The following is a 22,520-nucleotide window of genomic DNA, read 5'->3' as shown; positions in this document are numbered from 1 at the left end:
CTTTTTTCCAGATCCTCAGATAGTTATTTGCCATGTGGTGCCATGTTGAACTTCCAATGCCCAATGACCAGAATGAGAGAGTGAGAGCAATAACACCAAATGTAACACACTTGCTCCCCATTCCCACCTGAGACCTTGTAACAGTAATGAGTCACATGATACCAGGGATGGAAAATGGCTAATTGGGCCCAATTTGGACATTTTCACTTAGGGATGTACTCACTTTTGTTGCCAGTGGTTTAGACATTAATGGCTGTGTGTTGAGTTATTTTGAGGGGGCAGCAAATTTACACTCTTATACAAGCTTTACACTCACTACTTTACATTGTAGCAAAGTGTCATTTCTTCAGTGTTGTCCTATGAAAAGGTATAACAAAATATTTACACAAATGTGAGGGGTGTACTCACTTTTGTGAGATACTGTATATATACACTGCATCCGGTGTAGCCTGCAGGCCATTCCTGGTGTACTTTTCTAATATACTTCAGGCAGGCAGGTTATTCAGTTATCTGCAGTATATTAAATATACATAAATCAGATATAGGCTACACTGGATGCAGTATATATATATATATATATATATATATATATATATATAGAGACTGACTGTGTGTGTGTGTGTGTGTGTGTGTGTGTGTATGTATGTATATATATATATATATATATATACTGCATCCAGTGTAGCCTATATCTGACTGCAGGCCATTCCTGGTGTACTTTTTATAATATACTTCAGGTGGTATACACATTACCATGCACCCATAGTGCCGTTGCTACTACTTTTCTGGTGGTCTGCACAGTACACAATACAGTGCACCCATAGTTGCTATTAGACTTCTGATGGTGTACACCAGGTGTCAGGTCACCTAGAGCCCAGGTGACAGGTGCACACCGTAGGGTTGGGGATGCACCGCAAGGCTGTGGACCCTACGGCTGATGGCTGCAGACGGGGGACAGATCCCACTGGGGTAAGAGCGTAAGATTCCCCGGGGCGCGGAGTCTAAAAGCCAGCTGGTGTTCACCAGAGCTTCGAGTGGTGAAGATGGTCTTGGCTGCAACTGGCTCCAGGTCGCGACCCCCAGGGTCCCCCAGCTCACACCCACAGTAGGTAACAGGAGGATAGGGATGGTGAGGGACAAAGCCAAGGTCGGGGCCACAAGCAGAACAGAATAGTCGGGTACACGCCAATAGGTCAGGGTCACAGGCAAGCAGGGATGGTCAGAACACGCCAAGGTCGGTAACGGAAATCAGAAGCAGAGCACACGACAGGAAACAGGAAGCTAATACACAAAGGTTGATCAGCAGGATAGGCTAGCAGTGCAAAGGTTAATATAGTGTAGTCTGATAGGGGCTAGGGTGGAGCCATTCCAGAGGAAGGAAATAAAAGCAGTCAGGTGAAGCTCGGCTGGTCTCTAGAAATGAACACATGCAGACAGGTAAGGAGAACAACTCTAATGCATAACCATGACAGTACCCCCCCTCTTACGAGGCCTCCCCCTCCCCCGCCTGGGACCAGGTTTAGAGGGGAACTTCAAATGAAACTTCCTCAACAGACGAGGTGCAAAGACCTCGGAAGCCGAAATCCACGACCTCTCCTCAGGACCAAAACCTTTCCAGTGCACGAGGTACTGGAGAATGCCTCTACAGAGTCGGGAATCCAAAATTTGGCTAACCTCGTACTCCTGATCATCCTCAGAGACCGGTGCTATGGTAGGGGAAGGACGAGAGAACTTATTGAGGACTAACGGCTTTAGAAGGGCAACATGGAAGGAGTTAGAGATTTTGAGGCTTTTGGGAATCTGGAGCTTGAAACAAACCGGATTCAGTTTAGAAATTATGGTGTATGGACCAATGAATCTTGGGGCAAATTTGAGGGAAGGAACCCGGAGTTTGATGTTCCTGGTGGAGAGCCAGACTTTGTCTCCTGGCTGAAAAGAGGGTGGCTTACGCCTGCGACGGTCAGCAAAACTCTTGAATTTGTTGGCAGCTTTCTGGAGGGAATCATGAACGTCAGCCCACATGGAATTGAATGATTCCTGAACAGTAGCCAAAGCTGGAATGTCAGAAGAACAAATCATAGGAAGGGGAAGCTGAGGATGTCTTCCATAAACAGTGAGGAAGGGTGTTTTCTGAGAACTGACGTTAACATGATTATTGTGGGAGAACTCAGCCCACGGTAATAGTGATGCCCAATCATCATGATGGGCAGAGACCAAGGTACGGAGAAAGACCTCTAACTCCTGATTAACTCTCTCAGTCTGGCCATTGGATTGGGGATGATAAGAAGAGGTAAAATCCAAGGTAATGTCGAGGGATTTGCAAAAGGCTCCCCAAAAACGAGAAGTAAATTGCACACCCCTGTCCGAGACGACATGCGAAGGAACACCATGAAGGCGGAAAATCTCTCGTACAAAAATGGGAACCAAGGCAGGGGCAGAAGGGAGACCAGGAAGAGGAACAAAATGAGCCATCTTGGAGAACCGATCGATTACTACCCAAATGGCCGTATTATTCTCCGATAGTGGAAGATCAGTGATAAAATCCATGGCGATATGAGACCAGGGCTCCTTAGGAATGGGCAAGGGCATGAGAAGACCAGCAGGGGCTTGAGTGGAAGATTTAGACTGAGCACAGACGTGACAAGCCTTAACATAGTCTTTAACATCCGAGCGGAGATTAGGCCACCAGTAGTGACGACTGATAAGCAGGAAGGATCGGAGGAACCCAGCATGACCTGCCATCTTGGAATCATGTCCCCAACGAAGGATCTTGGTTCTTAGCTCCGTGGGAACAAAGGTCTTACCAGGAGGAATCTTTGATTCCAGGGTGGTAGAATGGGCAACAATTCAAGAGGTAGGAATGATCGGCTCAGGATCAGGGTTGGACTCCTCGTCCAAGGTGTCAAATGACCTAGAGAGCGCATCAGCTCGACCGTTGCAGGAACCAGGTTTGTACGTAATCGTGAATTTAAAACGAGAAAAGAAGAGACTCCACCTGGCCTGTCTGGGGTTCAGACGTTTAGCATTCTGTAGGTACTGTAGATTCTTATGATCAGTAAAGATCGTTATGGAGTGAGGGGAACCTTCCAAGAGATGACGCCACTCCTCCAACGCCAATTTAATTGCGAGAAGTTCCCGATCACCAATGGCATAATTTCTCTCTGCCTGAGAATTTTTTTTGGAGAAGAACGCACATGGTTGACGTTTCTTCTCAAAGTCCTGAAGAAGCACAGCTCCCACCCCCATCGAAGAAGCGTCTACTTCAATAAAAAATGGGTCTTCAGGATTTGGTCTCCTCAAGAGGGGTCCAGAGACAAAGGCCTGTTTCAGATCGTGAAACGCAGAGACAGCCTCGGAAGACCAGTCTTTGGCATTAGCACCCTTCTTGGTCAAAGCGATAATAGGCGCAGCAATGGAAGAGTAATTCCTTATGAACTGCCTATAATAATTTGTGAAGCCAAGGAAGCGCTGTGTGGCCTTGAGGCTACCAGGAAGGGGCCAGTTGGTAATGGCAGAGACCTTTCCGGGATCCATGCGAAGACCCTCACTAGAAACAAAACATCCCAGAAACAGGACCTCGGAACATTCAAAGGAACATTTCTCCATCTTGGCATAGAGATTGTTCTCTCTAAGGCGCTGAAGTACGGTGCGTACATGGTTTCTGTGAGCAGGCAGATTTTGGGAAAAGATGAGAATGTCATCCAGATAGATGACAACAAACTGGTACAGTAGATCCCTGAATATTTCGTTGACAAAGGTCTTGGAACACAGCTGGAGCATTACACAAACCAAAAGGCATAACCAAGTACTCGTAATGCCCGTCCCTAGTGTTAAATGCGGTCTTCCATTCGTCACCTTCTCGTATTCGAATGAGATTGTATGCACCTCTGAGATCCAATTTAGTGAAAATGGAAGCCCCCTTCAACCTGTCAAATAGCTCAGATATTAGAGGTAAGGGGTAACGGTTTTTAATAGTCACAGCGTTTAAACCTCTATAGTCAATGCAGGGCCTGAGGGTGCCATCCTTTTTGGCAACGAAAAAGAACCCTGCTCCTGCAGGCGATGAGGATTTCCGGATGAAACCTCTCTCCAAATTCTCAGCGACATACTCAGACATGGCTTGGGTCTCTGGAATGGATAAAGGGTAGGTACGACCCCTGGGCAGGGTTGCTCCAGGGACAAGGTCAATAGCACAGTCAAAAGATCTGTGAGGAGGAAGTACCTCAGCAGACTTCTTACAGAACACATCCCGGAAATCGCTATAAGCCGCAGGAAGATCGGACGAGACAGATGTGGTAGCAATGGGAAGTTTCCTCTTGGGGGTCACCTTGGAAAGACAAGACGGGAAACACGAAGGACCCCAGGCCAGGATCTGCCCAGATACCCAGTCCACATGTGGCGAGTGGAGCTGCAGCCAAGGAAGACCCAATACAATGGGGGTAGAGGCCTTGGGTAGGATGAGGAAGGAGATCCACTCCTGGTGGAGTATCCCTACCGACATCCTAATAGGTAGCGTCTGGAAACGGATAGGACCCCCTGGGAGCACAGTGCCATCAATTGCCGAGACTACTAGTGGAGTAGCGAGGGGAGAAAGGGTAAGCTTCATAGAAGAGGCAGTTCTCCAGTCCATAAAATTGCCGGCAGCCCCGGAGTCCAGATATGCTAGGACTGATTGGGGAGAAGTGCCTACATGGAGGAACACCGGAAGAAGGAGACGAGAAGGTGATGTTTCTGGGTCCAATACTCCACCTTCCAAATGTATTAGACCCGAGCGTTTCCCGGACGGAGCGAGCAGGAGTCACGAAAATGACCCTTTCCCCCACAATAAAGACACAAGCCCAGAGTTCTGCGTCTAGCACGTTCTTCGGGGGTTAGTCTGGTCCGGCCCAGCTGCATGGGCTCCTCAGCAGACGGAGGATGCTCCACAGGGCGACGGGGAAAAAGCTCAAGCTGACTAGAACCTGGGGGGTGCTGGCGTCTTTTTTCTAAGGACCTCTCCTGGAAGCGAATGTCAATTTGATTACATAAGGAAATGACTTCGTCTAGACCGGCGGGGATAGCTCTTCCTGCTAATTCGTCCTTCACTCGGTCTGAGAGGCCATGTAAAAAGGTTGCGACCAGGGCCTCATTGTTCCAGCTCAATTCCGCTGTAAGGATACGGAACTGAAGTGCATATTGGCCCACTGAACCAGATTCTTGGCGAAGGCGTAAAAGGGCACTAGCCGCAGAAGAAACCCGAGCTGGCTCCTCAAAGATGTTACGAAAGAGCTTCAAGAAGTCGGACAGGCTGGAAACCACTGGATCATTTTTCTCCCACAGGGGGGCAGCCCAGGCTAAAGCTTCACCGGAGAGGAGGGAAATGATATAGGCTACCTTTGCCCGATCGGATAGAAAGTTTTGAGGCTGGAGCTCAAAATGAATGGTGCATTGGCTGAGGAAGCCCCTGCAGGCCTTGGAGTCCCCAGAGAAACGGGACGGAGCAGGCAGTACTAATGAATGCGTGGATGCGACTGGTGCGATAGGTGCAGTCGCAGACTGTACTTGAGGCTGCGGGTTCGGGGTTCCCAAGGAAGCCTGTAGCTGCTCGAAGCGAGAAGCCAGATCCTGGAGGAATCGCATCACCTGAGTCTGATTAGATTCCTGGGTCTCGAGTCTCCGCACTATGCCCTGCAATGGATCGACTGCAGGGAGCGGCACGTCAGCCGGGTCCATGGCTGATCAAACTGTCAGGTCACCTAGAGCCCAGGTGACAGGTGCACACCGTGGGGGTTGGGGATGCACCGCAAGGCTGTGGACCCTACGGCTGACGGCTGCAGACGGGGGACAGATCCCACTGGGGTAAGAGCGTAAGATTCCCCAGGGCGCGGAGTCTAAGAGCCAGCTGGTGTTCACCAGAGCTTCGAGTGGTGAAGATGGTCTTGGCTGCAACTGGCTCCAGGTCGCGACCCCCAGGGTCCCCCAGCTCACACCCACAGTAGGTAACAGGAGGATAGGGATGGTGAGGGACAAAGCCAAGGTCGGGGCCACAAGCAGAACAGAATAGTCGGGTACACGCCAATAGGTCAGGGTCACAGGCAAGCAGGGATGGTCAGAACACGCCAAGGTCGGTAACGGAAATCAGAAGCAGAGCACACGACAGGAAACAGGAAGCTAATACACAAAGGTTGATCAGCAGGATAGGCTAGCAGTGCAAAGGTTAATATAGTGTAGTCTGATAGGGGCTAGGGTGGAGCCATTCCAGAGGAAGGAAATAAAAGCAGTCAGGTGAAGCTCGGCTGGTCTCTAGAAATGAACACATGCAGACAGGTAAGGAGAACAACTCTAATGCATAACCATGACACCAGGCATGTCCAAAGTCCGGCCCATGGGCCATTTGCGGCCTACATTCTGGTTTGATGTGGCCCCCACTTGGAATTTGCATATATATACATTTGTGGCCCCCAAAGCTCGAGCGTGTTATGTTTTTTATGCTGTTAATATATCTATCTTCTTTAGCCTGACAATTCGCAAGCACTGCGCTTATTGTTAGTATAAGCCGGGGGATGTGGCTGGGCGTGTTCACAAGTCTTTGTGCCCGAGCCGCTATGAAGCTGACAGCGCGAAGAGCCAATCACATGCACTGGGACTATTCCCGATCTCTGCATCTGCGGACTGCAGATGCAGAGATCGGGAAAATGTCACAGTGCCTGTGACTGGCAGTGGCGTGCGGGCTCAGGCACATAGACTTGTAAACAGGCCGAGAAACATGCCTGGCTTATACTAAGAATGAGCTTGGCACTCGGGATTTGTCTAAAGAAGATAGGTATATTAACAGCATAAAAAACATAACATGCTCAAGCTTTGGGGGCCACAGATGTATATACTTGGGGGCCCAGATTCAGCCAGGAATGGTTGTATGCAACAATGGCACCACCTCTCCACCCTCCAACAGGGACACTTGACCCATGTTCCCTGTTTGGGTCACGTCCTGAATTTAGTGGTGCATTGGTTCTTGAGCAGGTAACCGGAGCAGGTTACAGGATCTCCTGAGGCAGGCCAGGAAAGTCTGTGGTAATTTCTGCTGGTCATATAATGCCAGTGCTCGGCTGGCTGACCTTAAAAGAGAATGCAACCTGCCCAAGAACCACCTCATTTTTGACATGCCCACCAGGTGGAACTTAACATTGACAATGCTGCCACGGCTGCACATGCAGCACAGGGCCATCAATGAGTACCTGTGTGAGTATGGCACCAGGACAGAGTCAGGGGGGCTTGGCTTTTTTTCGCCATGCCAGTGGCTACTGATCAAGGATGTACTGTCCTGTCACCATCTGAGGAGGCCACGAGTATGGTGAGCAGTGACAGTGCATGCATCAAAGATACTGTCCCTCTAGTCTTCCTGTTGGAGCACACGCTTTGTGGAATAATGGACAGGGCACTTAAGGCAGAACAGCGGGAGGAAGAGGAGGACTTTCTTACCTCTCAAGGCTCCCTTTATCCACAAAGTATTCCTGCGGGCCTGCCAATCACACAGGAAGAAGAAGAGGAGGAGAAGGAGGATTGTGTCAGCATGGAGTTGAAGGATAACACTCAGCATCAGCAGCAGTTTTCAAGGGATTGTTTTCAGTCCCCAGAAACCCATGGAGTTGTACATGACTGGGGGGAGGTGGTTGCGGATCATGTGATCCTTAGTGACCCAGAGGACTCAGGATCGAAATTCCTCTGCAAACTTACACTGCATGGCCTCCCTTATCCTGCAAAGGCTGAAAAGGACCCTAGGATTCATGGTATCAAGGAGAGGGATCATTACTGGCTGGCAACCCTTCTTGATCCACGTTATAAGGGTAAGATTGCAAAACTTATCCAGCCTTCGCAGAAGGAGCAGAGGATGAAACATCTTTGGGAGGCCTTGCAGAAAGGTTTGTGCAATGGGTTTCCAGAGCCTGGGAGGTTACAATTTCCTGGTGCTGGACAATGTGTTGCTGAGGCTTTGTTCAATCACAGAAAGAGCGGTGGAGAAGGTGGCCGGCTTACCGATGCCTTCAGACAATTCTTCAGTCCTCAGCACCAAGGTCTGATTGGTTCCAGAAACCATCGCCAGTGTCTGAATTACATGGTGTAGGAATATCTAGGGGCAAGATCAGACTTGGAGACCCTTCCAACAGAGCATCCACTGGGTTACTGGGTCTTGAGGATGGACCACTGGCCAGAGCTTTCTCAATATGCAACTGAGCTACTGGCCTGTCCTGCATCCAGCGTTCTTTCTGAAAGCACATTCACTGCTGCTGGAGGCTTTGTAACCGATCACTACTACCAAGGATTCTTGCAAATCTTGTGTGCTCAAGATGTATTATTCCAGCATATTAATTACAAGAATTTTCCAGATCAAATTCTTTACAACTATACTGCCTAGCTTTAAACTTAGGTCACTGGCTTAGAAGGGCCAATATGAAGGCTTAGAGAGAGAGATGACAACACCCATACTTACTATGGGGGTTATTTACTAAAGGCTAAAACCAGTTTACACTATAAGTGTACTGTAGGTGCAGTTGCTTTAGATCTGAGGGGAGGATCTAAAATTAGGGGAAGCACTGCTGATTTTATCATCCAATCATGTACAAGCAAACATGCAATTTTTTATTTTGCTTGCATGTCCCCCTCAGATCTATGCCAACTGCAATTCTAAGTGCACTTGCAAAGTGAATTTGCCTTTTGTAAATAAACCCCCATGTGTTTTAGCTGGGATAGGGAAAACATAAGGAGGGCTGCGGATAATGTGCATAGGGAAGACTTAGTGGAGGTCTGGCAGGTCTGTTAATGCAGATGTAAATCCCTTACTGAATGTCAGATAGCAAAATGCTGAGTTTATGAAAGAATTTGGGGGTGGGTTAGGGAAAGGTTTTAACTAATTTTCAGGCTGATAATATTATGTCACCTCTCACCGTCCACATGCACCACAGTGATAGCAGGCTACATGTGTTTACTCACAGGGCAAATTACCTAGTGGTTGCTGACACTACCTGCCTGCAAAGACAATTTAAAATACAAGGGAGCCACGGAATGATCCGACCTCAAGGGGAGGGGTAATGAGGGGCGGGCATGACCTGGTGCCCAGGAGCCAATGGAAGAAAAGGAGGCTGAGGGAACTGAGAGAAGCGAGGGGGGGCGGAGCCATATAAATAGGGGGCGGAGCTTAGACGGGACCAGTGCACGAGGAGACATCACAGGAGGAGGCAGCTTTGTTCACTGCTCCTCTACATCCAAGATGGCGGCGATCGAGGCGGCGCTGGCGCGATTGCGGGCACAGGCGGCGGTGAAGGGACCGGAATGGCTGACCAGGCAAGTGCAGGAGCTGCTGGGGGACAGTGATGAGGCGAGGGGCGGCGGGGGGACTGTACCACGGGCCCGGCGGTCTCGGCCGCCGGCGCGATTTTCGCCAGGCCCCGCCCCTCGGCCACCTCGTGACCGGCGGAGCCCGGGGAGGGACGGATCGGTCCCCCCGGCGAAGAAGAGGCAGCAGGAATGTCGGGGTTCAGGGCGGTCGACACGCCGCCGGCCCGCCCCGGGGAGCGGGGCCACAGGCAGTACCTGCGCTGGTTCCCCGTCTCACAGCCCGGCAACCAGTCGCGTGGGGGTGCTCGGGGGGGGCCCCAGCACGAGCGGAGTTCGGGTGGAAGAGGTGCCAGGGGCGGAAGACGGCAGGAGCGTAGCAAGGAAGCTGGAGACAGGGAGGAAGGGACGCAGACCGGCAGATGGACAAGCAGGACGCCGCGGGGGACAAGTGGAGGAGCAGGGCGGTACGGGGGGGCACCACAGGTCCGGTCCACATCGCCGGTCTGGGAGTGCGCACCCTGGGGAGACACACCTTTCCAGCCGCCGGAGCGTTGCGGCCTCTGGGGGGGGATCGCCCAGGGGGCTCCCTTCGCAAGCAGAAGCGGACGTGGCGGAGCGGTCGGAGGGAGAGCTGTCCACAGAAGACGAGGTGGCAGATCCGGCAGTGGAGAGCGGCAGTGCGGCTGTGGGAGCGGTGCCTGGTCGGCCCGGTAAGTCCATGCATAATGTTTTGACTGATGCTTTGCAGGGGTTGCTGGGGGTGGTTCAAGGGGTGCCGACGGGGTCTCCGGCACCGGTGGTGCCGGTGGGGGGGGAGCAGCGGGGGGCGGGGCCCGGCTCGACTATGCCGGCGCCTGCACCGCAGCTGCAGGGGCTTCTGGACGGCCTGCGGGCATTGGTGGAGAGGTTTGGGGGGGCGCCGGGCACTCCTGCCCTGGCAGCACCGTGGGGGTCGGGTGCGAGTTCGGCAGCTGCGGCCGTGCCGGCGGCGGTAGTGGAACCCGCGGCATCCGGGGTGGAGGGGCCGGCATCGAGTGGGGGGGCCGGTGGCGACAAGGTCGCGGAGGTGGCGGCAGGTCGGTCGGACGTGGTCAGAATTGGGGACGCGGCACGGTGCGAGGTGTACGTCTGCTTCGAGGGCCCGCTGGGAGCACACTTGAAGCCGGAGGTCCGGGAGAAGATTACAAAAGGTGAGTACGTGGAGATATTCTCGCTGCTCCCATTAGAAAAGTTCAATTTGGATCGGGTCAAACCTAATGACACCAAGAAGGACGATGAGGAAAAGAGGCGTTACCGGCTGATACCGCGAACGTTTGCAAATTGGTTGCAGGCATTCGCGATATTGGCGAGCGTCATTGGGGAAAAGAACCCCGAGCACTGCTCGGCGTTGTTTTGTTACATGGACGCCATCGGGGAGGCCCACAGGGTGTACGGGGGTGTTGCGTGGCTGCGGTATGATGAACAGTTCCGGCAGCGAAAGGCGGTGCGTCAGGAACTGCGGTGGGATCACAAGGACATCAGCCTCTGGATGCGACTGATGTCCTCGGCCCGGGCCCAGCCTTCGTTTTTTCAGGGGGGGGCCGGGGGTACAACCTCCTCAGGACTGTCGGCCGGAAAGAAGTGGGGAGTTTGCTGGCAGTTCAACGAGGGTGCGTGCAAGTTCGGGGGTGCCTGCAGATTCAAGCACGAATGTTCGGGTTGCGGGGGGGCCCACGCGCTGTCTCGGTGCTTTAAGAAAGGGAAACGTGCCGGCGACGCTTCTAACAAGAGGGAGGACGCCGGTGAGGGTGGAAAGGATGCTTCCTTTCCTAAATAAGTACCCGGACGGGGAGGCGGCGCGTCTGCTGGCGGAGGGGTTCCGCGTGGGTTTCCGGATTCCTTGCGACCTGCAGGTGGTGCCGCCGTTGGCGCGGAACCTCAAGTCGGCCCTACTGCATCCGTCGGTAGTGGATGACAAGTTGGGCAAAGAGGTTGCGCTGGGTCGCATGGGGGGTCCTTTTGAGGAAAAACCTTGGGGGTGTCTTGTGGTGTCTCCACTGGGGGTTGTCCCCAAGAAGGAGCCGAACAAGTTTCGGCTCATTCACCACTTGTCCTTCCCGAAGGGGGGTTCGGTCAACGACTTCATTGATCCGGAGTTCTGCACGGTATCTTATACGTCATTTGACGCGGCGGTCCGGTGGGTGCGGAAGTACGGCCGGGGGGCGCTTATGGCAAAGGCGGACGTCGAGTCGGCGTTCCGGTTGCTTCCGGTGCACCCGGACAGTTTTCCACTGTTGGGTTGTCATTGGAGGGAGCAGTTTTACGTGGACAAGTGTTTGCCCATGGGCTGCTCCGTTTCGTGTGCGGTGTTCGAACAGTTTAGCTCGTTCTTGGAATGGGTGGTGAGGGATGTCTCTGGCCTCGAATCGATCATTCATTATTTGGACGATTTTCTCTGCATTGGCCCCCGGGCTTCGTCTGTGTGTGCGATTCTTCTTTCCACGTTGCAGCACATCGCGAGCATTTTCGGGGTGCCTTTGGCGGCTGAAAAAACGGAGGGTCCTGTGCAGGTGTTGAGTTTTTTGGGCATAGTGATCGATTCAGAGGCCATGGAATGCAGGCTGCCGTTGGACAAACTGGAGGGCCTGCAGAGGGAGATCCGGGAGGTTCAGGGTCGCCGGAAAGTGCAGTTGAAGAGCTTACAGTCATTGCTCGGCAAACTGAATTTTGCGTGCCGGATTATCCCTATGGGGAGGGTGTTTTGCCGACGGCTGTCGGCTGCGACGGCCGGGGCAAAAGCCCCGACGCACTTCATTCGATTAACGAAGGAACACAGGGACGACTTGAGCGCGTGGCATGACTTCCTGTCCTCTTACAATGGTCGGGCAGTCTGGATGGCCGGGCCGGTGAGCAATTTCGATCTGGAGTTGGTCACCGACGCGGCCGGGTCAACGGGTTATGGGGCGTTTTTTCGGGGGGAATGGAGTGCGGCACCGTGGCCGAGCTCCTGGAAGGAGGCGGGTTTCCTGGGCAATTTGGTGCTATTGGAACTCTTCCCGATAGTGCTCGCACTGGAGCTGTGGGGGGAGAGGTGCAGGGATTTGAAATTGCGCATTAACTGTGATAACATGGGGGTGGTGCAGGTGGTGAATCGCATGTCGGCATCTTCCCCCCCGGTTATTCGAGTTTTGCGTCATTTGGTCTTTCGGTGCCTGCGTTTAAACGTGTTCATTTATGCCGTGCACATCCCAGGGGTGGAGAATTCCTTGGCTGACTCACTGTCTCGTTTCCAGTGGGACAAGTTCAGGGAACTGGCGCCTGGAGCGGCGGTGGACGGACTCCCTTGCCCAGAGTGGATGTGGGCGCTGCCCTTGGAATCGCCGCGGGATGGATACGGCGGTCTGTGAGTGGGTCTACCTGGTCAGCATACGAAAGGGTATGGCGGGAATGGCAAGGGTTGGTGGAGGAGGTGTCCTCGGACGGGGATGCGGGTGACTGGCGTTTATTGGTGCTGTATTTTGTGGTCCGGAATATGGAGGGCGGGCGCTCAGCGGCCGCGATTGACAAGAAAATGGCAGGTTTGTCATTTCTTTTTAAACTGTTGGGTTCGGAGGATTGGACAAAAGACTTTTGGGTGCGGCAGATGCTGCGGGGTTTCCGTAAACAGAGTAAGCGGGGGGACGGACGGCGTCCGGTGACGTTCAACCTTTTGGTGGCCATATGCGCGGAATTGGGGTCGGTTTGTAAGTCTAGTTTTGAGGTGCGACTGTTTACTACGGCTTTTTCGTTAGCGTTTTATGGGGCGTTTAGGGTGGGTGAGTTGGTCAGCCCGTCCAAAAAAATGCCGGGAGGGCTGTTGGATCAGGACGTGCAGGTGACGCGGGATAAGGTGTGTTTGCTTCTCCGAAGATCAAAAACTGACCAGCGGGGTCGGGGGGTGGAGGTTGCGTTGTTTCAGTTACCTGGGTCCCCGGTTTGCCCGGTTGCAGCGGTTCAGGGGTATCGGGGGGTCAGGCCGGGCTGGGAGGGCCCGTTCCTTATGCACGAGGATGGGTCTTTCTTGTCACGGTTCCAGTTTGTGTCGGTTTTTCGGCGGTGTTTGCGGAATCAAGGTTTAGTAGCGGCGGAGTATGCTTCACACTCCTTCCGCATCGGGGCGGCCACGGAAGCGGCCAGGTGCGGGTTGGACGAAGCATCGGTGCGCAAGATAGGTCGATGGGAGTCGCGTAGGTTCAGGTCCTACGTCAGGCCGCAGTTGGTGGTAGGGTGCTAGCGGTGGGGTGGTTGGTTTGGAGTGGGTGTCCCCCATACAGGAAGTGGGGGTAACTCGACAACTTGGTTCCAGAGGGCTTGGTGTCTGGTGGGATGGTACGGTTGGGTGGTTGATGTGTTTTTGCTTTGTTTTGTTTTTTTCTCTCCGTTTCAGTGTACGTGTGTGTGGTTTTTCGTTTCAGATGGAGGTGCACCACGCCTCGTTTGGATCGTGGGCCATTCTTATGTATGTTGGGGGGCCAGGAGAGGTGACATGAGACCGGATGGTAGGCAGCTGGGGATTTCCAGGAGAGCAGCGGAGTTGCATTGGTTGGGAATCCCGGGCATGCAGTGGGACGGGGTGATGGGTGTGGTGGACAGGTATGTGCTTCTAGATGGGCCCCCGGATGTGTTGGTGCTCCATGCTGGGGGGAACGACCTGGGGTTGCGTAAGGTCCGGGACCTGCTCGTGGACATAAAGGCGGATTTTCTGCGGCTCCGAGAGAGGTTCCCGAACACGATTTTGCTCTGGTCCGACATCGTGGCCCGGACAAGGTGGAGATGGGCCAGATCGGTGGCCAGTATCCAGAAAACACGGATCAGGGTGAATAAGGTGGTGGGAAGGTTCGTGGTCAAGAATGGAGGGTTGGTGATTAGACACAGGGAACTGGAGTCTAATGTGGGTTTGTATTTAAGACGGGATGGCGTACATCTCACGGATGTCGGCATCGACTTATGGTCCCTGGGTTTGCAAGGGGGCATTCAAACTGCTTTAAGGGTGTGGGGTTGCCCTCAAGGGTAAGGGGGGTCACCCTTTCAGGCTGTGGCGTTATCTTTCTGGTGGTCTTTTACGGTGGCGGTAAAATGGAGGTGATCTAAAAGGGGTGGGGGGCTCATCAGTAATAGGGGGCCCCTCCGGGGTATTCCCGAACGTTGGACGGAATACTGGGTGTTTTGCACTGCAGGAATTGGTTGTCTCCGGGCGGTCACAGCTGGAGGCCTGGTTTATGTTAATGGTACCGCAGTGAGGTTGGTTTTGGTTATAAAAGTGGGTCACCGTCAGAGATCACCAGACTGGACTTGGGTTTAAATGTTGTTTATGGTTTATATATATATATTTATATATTTATATATTTATATACAGATCTTTGGAGTGAGTTAAAAATTTCGGTGTGTTAATAAAAGGCTGTTGTGGCCAGTTTTACTCCAAAGAAAAGGTGTGGTCTCATTATTATTAAAAGGTTGATAAGGGGCAGAGGTGTCATGGGGTTTTTTTTAATAACAGGAAAGGGGACATTGGGGCTACGCAGGTCAAGGGAGCCACGGAATGATCCGACCTCAAGGGGAGGGGTAATGAGGGGCGGGCATGACCTGGTGCCCAGGAGCCAATGGAAGAAAAGGAGGCTGAGGGAACTGAGAGAAGCGAGGGGGGGCGGAGCCATATAAATAGGGGGCGGAGCTTAGACGGGACCAGTGCACGAGGAGACATCACAGGAGGAGGCAGCTTTCCCACCCTCCCTCCCTAATGTGGGGTTATTTGAGCATTCAGGTTATTGGTAGCTGGCTGGTTGTTGTTTTTCTTTCTTTCTTTCAGGAACAGAGGATTGGTCGTCACAGCAGTGAAAACGGCCCTATTGGGGGCTGCAGCGTTATCTTTCTGGTGGTCTTTTACGGTGGCGGTAAAATGGAGGTGATCTAAAAGGGGTGGGGGGCTCATCAGTAATAGGGGGCCCCTCCGGGGTATTCCCGAACGTTGGACGGAATACTGGGTGTTTTGCACTGCAGGAATTGGTTGTCTCCGGGCGGTCACAGCTGGAGGCCTGGTTTATGTTAATGGTACCGCAGTGAGGTTGGTTTTGGTTATAAAAGTGGGTCACCGTCAGAGATCACCAGACTGGACTTGGGTTTAAATGTTGTTTATGGTTTATATATATATATTTATATATTTATATATTTATATACAGATCTTTGGAGTGAGTTAAAAATTTCGGTGTGTTAATAAAAGGCTGTTGTGGCCAGTTTTACTCCAAAGAAAAGGTGTGGTCTCATTATTATTAAAAGGTTGATAAGGGGCAGAGGTGTCATGGGGTTTTTTTTAATAACAGGAAAGGGGACATTGGGGCTACGCAGGTCATGCTATTGCTAAAGAAAATGATTTCACCCTGCCTCACTGTTGACTTCTAGGATAGCTTGGAGTTCAAAATCTCACAATAATATGACCCTCCAAAGACATGGAGTGAATTTACATGGGGTTTCCTTTTTTGAGCTTTATTTTTAAATCCTCTGTGTGATTTGCCTTTCTTGGGAGAGCATTTTCCTCTTTTTTAACTGTTTCACCATCACTACTATATGTCATATATCAGCAACCTCACACTTCTGGCTGTTGTAGCCAACTTTTGACTAATAGACCCTTGATGTGTCAGTAAGGAAAACATATCATCACATAGGGATGTGCACCTCTTACCCATTGTTATTCAATGGTGTTAGTTCACATCTGTGTGGTGCATTGATATGTAATGTTGAAAAAAGTTAATCTCTGTTTTTGATCTGTTAATGCTTGCTGTAGGGGCTTTTGATGGTACTGGCAGCACATGTCAATGTACCTACCCAAAGCAATAGAAAAATTGCAGGAAGATGCAAATGCATATCTGTGAAGCCAGCCTAAATGAGATGAATACTGATAAAAATACAGAGGATGCTCTCTGACCTTCCTATATAAATACCAATTCTGTGGAGTCACTGACCTTAAACAAGCACATAGTTAGAGAAGTCAGTGTAAGATCAGAAGGTCTTTTTTGTATACATTAGCCCAGATAGCAAGAATAACTTGCCACAAATTTGTGGCAGTGTTGAATTGCAAGTCTTGTTAACTTGCTGCACATTTTTACTGGCAAGTTGTACACTTGCAGAGTGCTTGAAGCACAAATTCTAGTTGACACTTTTTCCAAATTCAGACACAGTAAGCCCTGAGGTGGTATAACTATTGCACAACATAACTGAACCAGAACCTGCAGCAGACTTGCAGAATGTTTGCAAAGAAAGTTGATCTGGAGTTATGCAATACAGACTTGCTGCAATTGTGCAATAGACTTGTGAAGCCTCGCAAGTCTAGCAATAGCATAGCAAGCCATTTTCAAACTTGCAGCCCAATTAATTGCTATCCGGGAGTAAGAGACTATTGCGTTCAGGAACAGTGGAATCCATATTCATTTGGTACAGGTTTCCTTTAATATATTCGAATGTGCTTTATAACCGCTTAAGGACCGCCTCCTGCACATTTACATCGGCAGAATGGCACAGCTGGGCACAAGCACGTACAGGTACGTTGCTCTTTAAGTGCCCAGCTGCGGGTCGCAAGCCAGCTGTCGGCAGCGCTCTCGCGACCCGGTCCTGAGCTCTGTGTCCGTGACTGTGGGATCTGTGGACCCGATCGCTGCTGGTGTCCCACAATTGGGTCACAGAGCTGAAGAATGAGGAGAGGTCTGTGTAAACAAACCTCTCCCCTTGCTTCCTACTGTGGCTGTCACAATCTTCTATTCCCTGTTATAGGGAAAGACGATCAGTGATGTCACATGCCAGGCCATGCCCCCTACAATAAAAAAAAACACACAATGTCACACATAACCCCTCCTCGCCCCCTAGTAGTTAACACCTTCACTGCCAGTGTCATTTACACAGGAATCAGTGCATTTAAATAGCACTGATTGCTGTATAAAAGAAAATGGTCCCAAAAATGTGTCAAAAATGTCCGATGTGTCCGCCATAATGTTGCAGTCACAATAAAAAATCGCTGATCGCCGCCATTACTAGTAAAAAAAAATATTAATAAAAATGCTATAAAACTATCCCTTATTTTGTAAATGCTATAACTTTTCTGCAAACCAATAATCGCTAATTGCAATTTTTTTTACCAAAAATATATAGAAGAATATGTATCAGCCTAAACTGAGGAAAAAAAAATATTTTTTATATATTTTTGGGGGATATTTATTATAGCAAAAAGTAAAAAATATTGAATTTTTTTTCAAAATTGTCGCTCTATTTTTGTTTATAGCGCAAACAATAAAAGCCACAGAGGTGATCAAATACCACCAAAAGAAAGCTCTATTTGTGGGGAAAAAAAGTACACTAATTTTGTTTGGGAGCCACGTTGTACGACCGCGCAATTGTCAGTTAAAGCGACGCAGTGCCGAATCGCAAAAAGGGGCCTGGTCCTTTGGCTGCAAATTGGTCCAGGGCTTAAGTGGATAACCAATCCCTGAAAATATATAAATTTTTATCTAGAAACAGGCTCTATAGAGGAAATCTATAACTGGGTAGTATATGTACTGTAGAAATATAGCTGGGACATCTGGTTACAGCAGCCTCCTGGAGGATTTAAAGCCTTGTACTTACCATTCTGAGATCAGAAAAGCTGCAGATGAACTGGCAGGTTGGTGGATTGATGAATGACTCCATCCAATCCTTTCATCTATGACAACAAGAGATAAAACATAAGAAGCATTTGTATCCTGCATGTTAGAGCCTACAATCTAATATGAAAGCCAACAGAGAACCAATGCAGTTAAAGTAGAACTATAGGCAACACGTTTTTGTTAGTTTTGGATAGAGTTATGCCGCGTACACACAATCAGATTTTCCTACAACAAATGTTGGATGTGAGCTTGTTGGCGGAACGTCCGACCATGTGTATGCTCCATCGGACATTTGTTGTCGGACGTTCCGCCAACAAACGTTGGCTAGCAGGTTCTCAAATTTTCCGCCAACAAATGTTTGTTGTCGGAAAGTCCGATCGTGTGTACACAAGTCTGTTGGATAAAAGTCCACGCATGCTCGGAATCAAGTACGAGCCAGAAGCACTCGCTCTTGTAAAACTAGCATTCGTAATGGAGTAATCACGTACGTCTTGTACGTCACTACGTTTGTAATTGTTGGCCAACCGTCTGTATGCAAGGCAAGTTAAATCCAACATCCTTCAAACAAAAATCCATGGTTTCATTGTCTGAAAGTCCGATGGTGTGTACGGGTGGGGGGGTTGGTTACAACCCATGCCAAATTTTTTTTTGCCATCTTGGGAGATGTACCTTCACTTCCTGTTCCAAAACAGGAAGTGAGAGGACATTGGAAGATTTCTCCTCTATTTGGGATTTTCTTTTAGTTTCACTTTCAATGATAATGGTAAACAGGACACTTATGCCGTGCACACACGAGCGGAATGTCCAACAGAAAAAGTCAGACAGAAGCTTTTCATCATATATTCCGATCATGTGTATGCCTCATCTGACTTCTTTTTTTGAAAATTCTGACGGACCTAGAAGTAGAACATGTTCTAAATATTTCCTACGGAACCAATTCCTATCGGGAAAACCGCTTGTCTGTATGCTGTTCCGACGGACCAAAAACGACACATGCTCTGAAGCAAGTACGAGATGGAAGCAATTGGCTACTGACTATTGAACTTCCTTTTTCTAGTCCCGTCATATGTGCTGTATGTCACCTCGTTCTTGATGATCAGACTTTGGTGTGATCGTGTGTACGCAAGACAGTTTCAGCGGAATTCCATCAGAGTTTATTCCAACGGGAAAACTGGTTGTGTGTACAGGGCATTAGAGAGGGTGAATCTCTCTAATGGGGGCAGAGACAGCAATAAAAACCTTGACAAGGTAGCCAGATACCTTACTACGCCAATCCATACATGTACACCCCTTTTATACCTTTTCTTATAAAAAATGACACAGACACCTGCTGGATGTAAATGGCCTTTCCAGGCCTTTATTTAAACAATAAACCAAACTAAAACTTTTTCTTTAAAACTTCTGTAACCATTTTATTTTACCATATATTTTCTTGTAACCAAAACCAGCTCATCAGATAAACAGTTGTTGATCCCTGACGACCCCATTTCAACTTGAGCCTGTAATCCCAACTTTTTATGGCATTCGTCCCCAGCCGCCAACTTGCCTCGGGGACTTACCAATTGACCACAGACCCCCAACTTATTAGCCCGTCAGTCTGGCCAGCCGCCAGACCACCCGGGAGGACTCCATACCCATGATGGGTCCTAACTTTACCAAAACCTAATTTGGAACAGATAGATTGCATACCAGCCGTCAAGGACCCTACCGCCACGCGTACTCATGGTCACCCCATATCCAACCAACCCTCCCCATTAACAGGGCGGGCGGGCGGGAACGTTCCTCCTGACCTGCTGCTCCAGACTGCTGACCCTCCTAGACTCACGTGCCTTCACATCAACTCTACTCCACCCCCTCTTACACCATCCTCCAATCAGGTAAGCCTTGTAACATTCTTAACCCCTCGTACCATTCCCCTGCGTAAGCCTTGCACCCTGTCATGTATGTCCTACGCTTACGTTGCACTACAGCTACGTACATGTCTTGACAAGGTAGCCAGATACCTTACTACGCCAATCCATACATGTACACCCCTTTTATACCTTTTCTTATAAAAAATGACACAGACACCTGCTGGATGTAAATGGCCTTTCCAGGCCTTTATTTAAACAATAAACCAAACTAAAACTTTTTCTTTAAAACTTCTGTAACCATTTTATTTTACCATATATTTTCTTGTAACCAAAACCAGCTCATCAGATAAACAGTTGTTGATCCCTGACGACCCCATTTCAACTTGAGCCTGTAATCCCAACTTTTTATGGCATTCGTCCCCAGCCGCCAACTTGCCTCGGGGACTTACCAATTGACCACAGACCCCCAACTTATTAGCCCGTCAGTCTGGCCAGCCGCCAGACCACCCGGGAGGACTCCATACCCATGATGGGTCCTAACTTTACCAAAACCTAATTTGGAACAGATAGATTGCATACCAGCCGTCAAGGACCCTACCGCCACAGCAGCACAAGAGTGACACCTCACCCTTGTGCCTGCCGCCACACCTGCAGAGCCCTGCCAATGCCATCTTCCAAACCCAAAGCCCACAGGTCAATCCCGATTGGGTTAAGGTGGACACCATCCCCCCGTAAATACCTCCACGTCTCCACTTCCAACTCCCAATGCCTCACCACAATACCACCATTCCGGGCAACAAACCTCCCCACCTCTTTGTTCACCTTAATCCGGGCCCTATTAATCTTCTCACAAGACCGGGCCCCCCTCCAAGACATGCGGGCCACAATATCGGACCACACAATAATCATGTCCGGGAAGGCAGTACGAAGCCTGAGGAAGTCCCACCGTATGTCTTTAATGATGTTGCGCATCGGCCTGACAACCAAGTCATTACCTCCCACATGTAGGACCAGTACGTCCGGTGCCCGATCCAGGCCCGCATAGCGATGAACCTCTGACACCACCCTGTGCCACATCAGTCCCGGGATGCCAATCCATCGAACCCGGCCTTCATCCCTGGACAGTCTGAGTTGCCTGCCGTCCGGCCTTACATCCGCCCGTCTAGCCCCCCAGAACACAAAAGAATGTCCCAAAATCCAAATGAGACATCCCGGCTCTGAAATGACATAACCAAAAATTAACCAACCCAACCCAAAACAACCAAAAACATATAGTCGACCACTCCAATGACCATACTCCCACCCCTTTTACACGAGGTGCGGTCGCACATAAAGCCGATACCTCCGAGACTCCCACCTCCCAATTTGCTTAATAACCTCTTCCGGCAATCCCCATCTAGCTGCCTCCGTGGCCGCCCCTATCCGGAAGGAATGAGCAGCATACTCTCCCGGAGACAAACCCCCGCTCCGCAAACACTTCCTCAACACTGCCGTAAATTGAAACCGCGAAAGGCACGAACCATCCGCATGCATGAATAACACCCCGTCCCGGTCCGGGCGAACCTCCAAATAAACCCTTAAAGCCTCCACCGGACAAAAACTAGGGTCCGTCCCCCGAAACAATGTTACCCGCACCCCTCTACCCAACTGGTCCGTTTTGGACTTCCTGACCAAAATCACCACCGAAGAAGGGGCCCATGAAACGTCACCCCTCCCCAAACCCCCCGGAGCTGTTTTAGATGGCGACACCAATTCTCCTATCCGAAACGCCCCAAAAAATGCCACCAGGAAAGCAGCTCGGAAAAGTAGTTGTTCAAAAACCAGAGAACACACTTCCCGGACGTGGCTCAACAAAATACCCAAAACTTCAAAAGAAATCGGGCGCCGCAAATCCCGTTTTGCCGCCCCTTTTCTAAAACCCCTCAACGCCTTTTTAACTAAAAAATTCTTAGTCACATCCGCCAACCCCTTACATTGAAACAAAAAGGCCAAAGCCGACATTTTCTTGCTGACTGCCGAGCCCGACACCCCAGACACATAATTGTAACAGATAAAACCCAATACCCACCGCAGCAGCTCAGCCGGGCCCTCCGACCCCCCAACCTCACCCAACCAGTTCGACCATTCCCTCCACACTGCATTATAAGCCGCTCGAGTACCTGCACTCAACGACTGCTGAATCAGTCCTCCGATGATTCCAACGCAATCCCCCACATCTCTGGAGGGCACGGGTCCCCGCGTCTGTTCGCGTCCGGAGCCATTCTGCGAAAGTCCTCCCACTGGAAACGAGACAGAGCATCCGCCAACTTATTCTCAATCCCAGGGATATGCACCGCATAAACAAACACATTAATCCGTAAACAACTGAGTACCAACCTCCTTAACAACCTAACCACCGGGGGGGAGGAGGCCGAAACATTATTTATGGCCACCACCACTCCCATGTTATCACAATGGAAGCGCACTTTTTTATCCCGGAGCTTGTCCCCCCACAATTCCACCGCCAGAACTATGGGAAAAAGCTCCAGTAACGCCAGGTTAGTTAAAAACCCCGCCTCCCTCCAAGAGTCCGGCCATGGTTCGGCACTCCATTGCCCCTGGCAATAAGCTCCATAACCTGCCGAACCCGCTGCGTCAGTAAACAAAACCAAATCAGCGTTGCTGACCGGTCCCTCCTGCACAATCGCTCTCCCATTAAACTCCACCAGGA

At 50.4% G+C, this 22,520-nt stretch overlaps 1 protein-coding gene and 1 long non-coding RNA gene across 4 annotated transcripts in view; one reads left to right on the top strand and one right to left on the bottom strand.

The window, feature by feature from the left end:
• Positions 1-22,520, bottom strand: part of LOC143962992 (uncharacterized) — a 93,802-nt gene that overhangs the window by 19,726 nt on the left and 51,556 nt on the right. For all 3 annotated transcript variants that reach the window (XR_013270852.1, XR_013270853.1, XR_013270854.1), the window contains exon 2: positions 17,938-18,013. This is a non-coding gene — a long non-coding RNA (uncharacterized LOC143962992). The remainder of the gene's footprint in view (positions 1-17,937; positions 18,014-22,520) is intronic.
• Positions 9,032-14,805, top strand: LOC143964315 (uncharacterized). The gene is made up of 2 exons (XM_077474014.1): positions 9,032-10,022; positions 13,746-14,805. Exons 1-2 carry the CDS (start codon positions 9,101-9,103, stop codon positions 14,342-14,344), a joined length of 1,521 nt encoding a protein of 506 aa, XP_077330140.1. The 5' UTR covers positions 9,032-9,100; the 3' UTR covers positions 14,345-14,805.

This window comes from Lithobates pipiens, unplaced genomic scaffold (assembly GCF_037356315.1).
Source record: "Lithobates pipiens isolate NorthernLeopardFrog02 unplaced genomic scaffold, aLitPip1_a1.2 Scaffold_8, whole genome shotgun sequence".
Taxonomy (NCBI): domain Eukaryota; kingdom Metazoa; phylum Chordata; class Amphibia; order Anura; family Ranidae; genus Lithobates; species Lithobates pipiens.
Note: the sequence above shows the minus strand (reverse complement) of the source record. Positions and strands in the feature narration are given on the sequence as shown.

What these genes read in the sequence shown, in the direction of transcription:
- LOC143964315 (XM_077474014.1), top strand. Translation starts at nt 9,101, where the DNA reads ATGGAAGAAAAGGAGGCTGAGGGAACTGAGAGAAGCGAGGGGGGGCGG. An exon ending in AGCGGTGCCTGGTCGGCCCG is followed by an intron (nt 10,023 to 13,745) that starts GTAAGTCCATGC and finishes TTTTCGTTTCAG; the next exon opens with ATGGAGGTGCACCACGCCTC.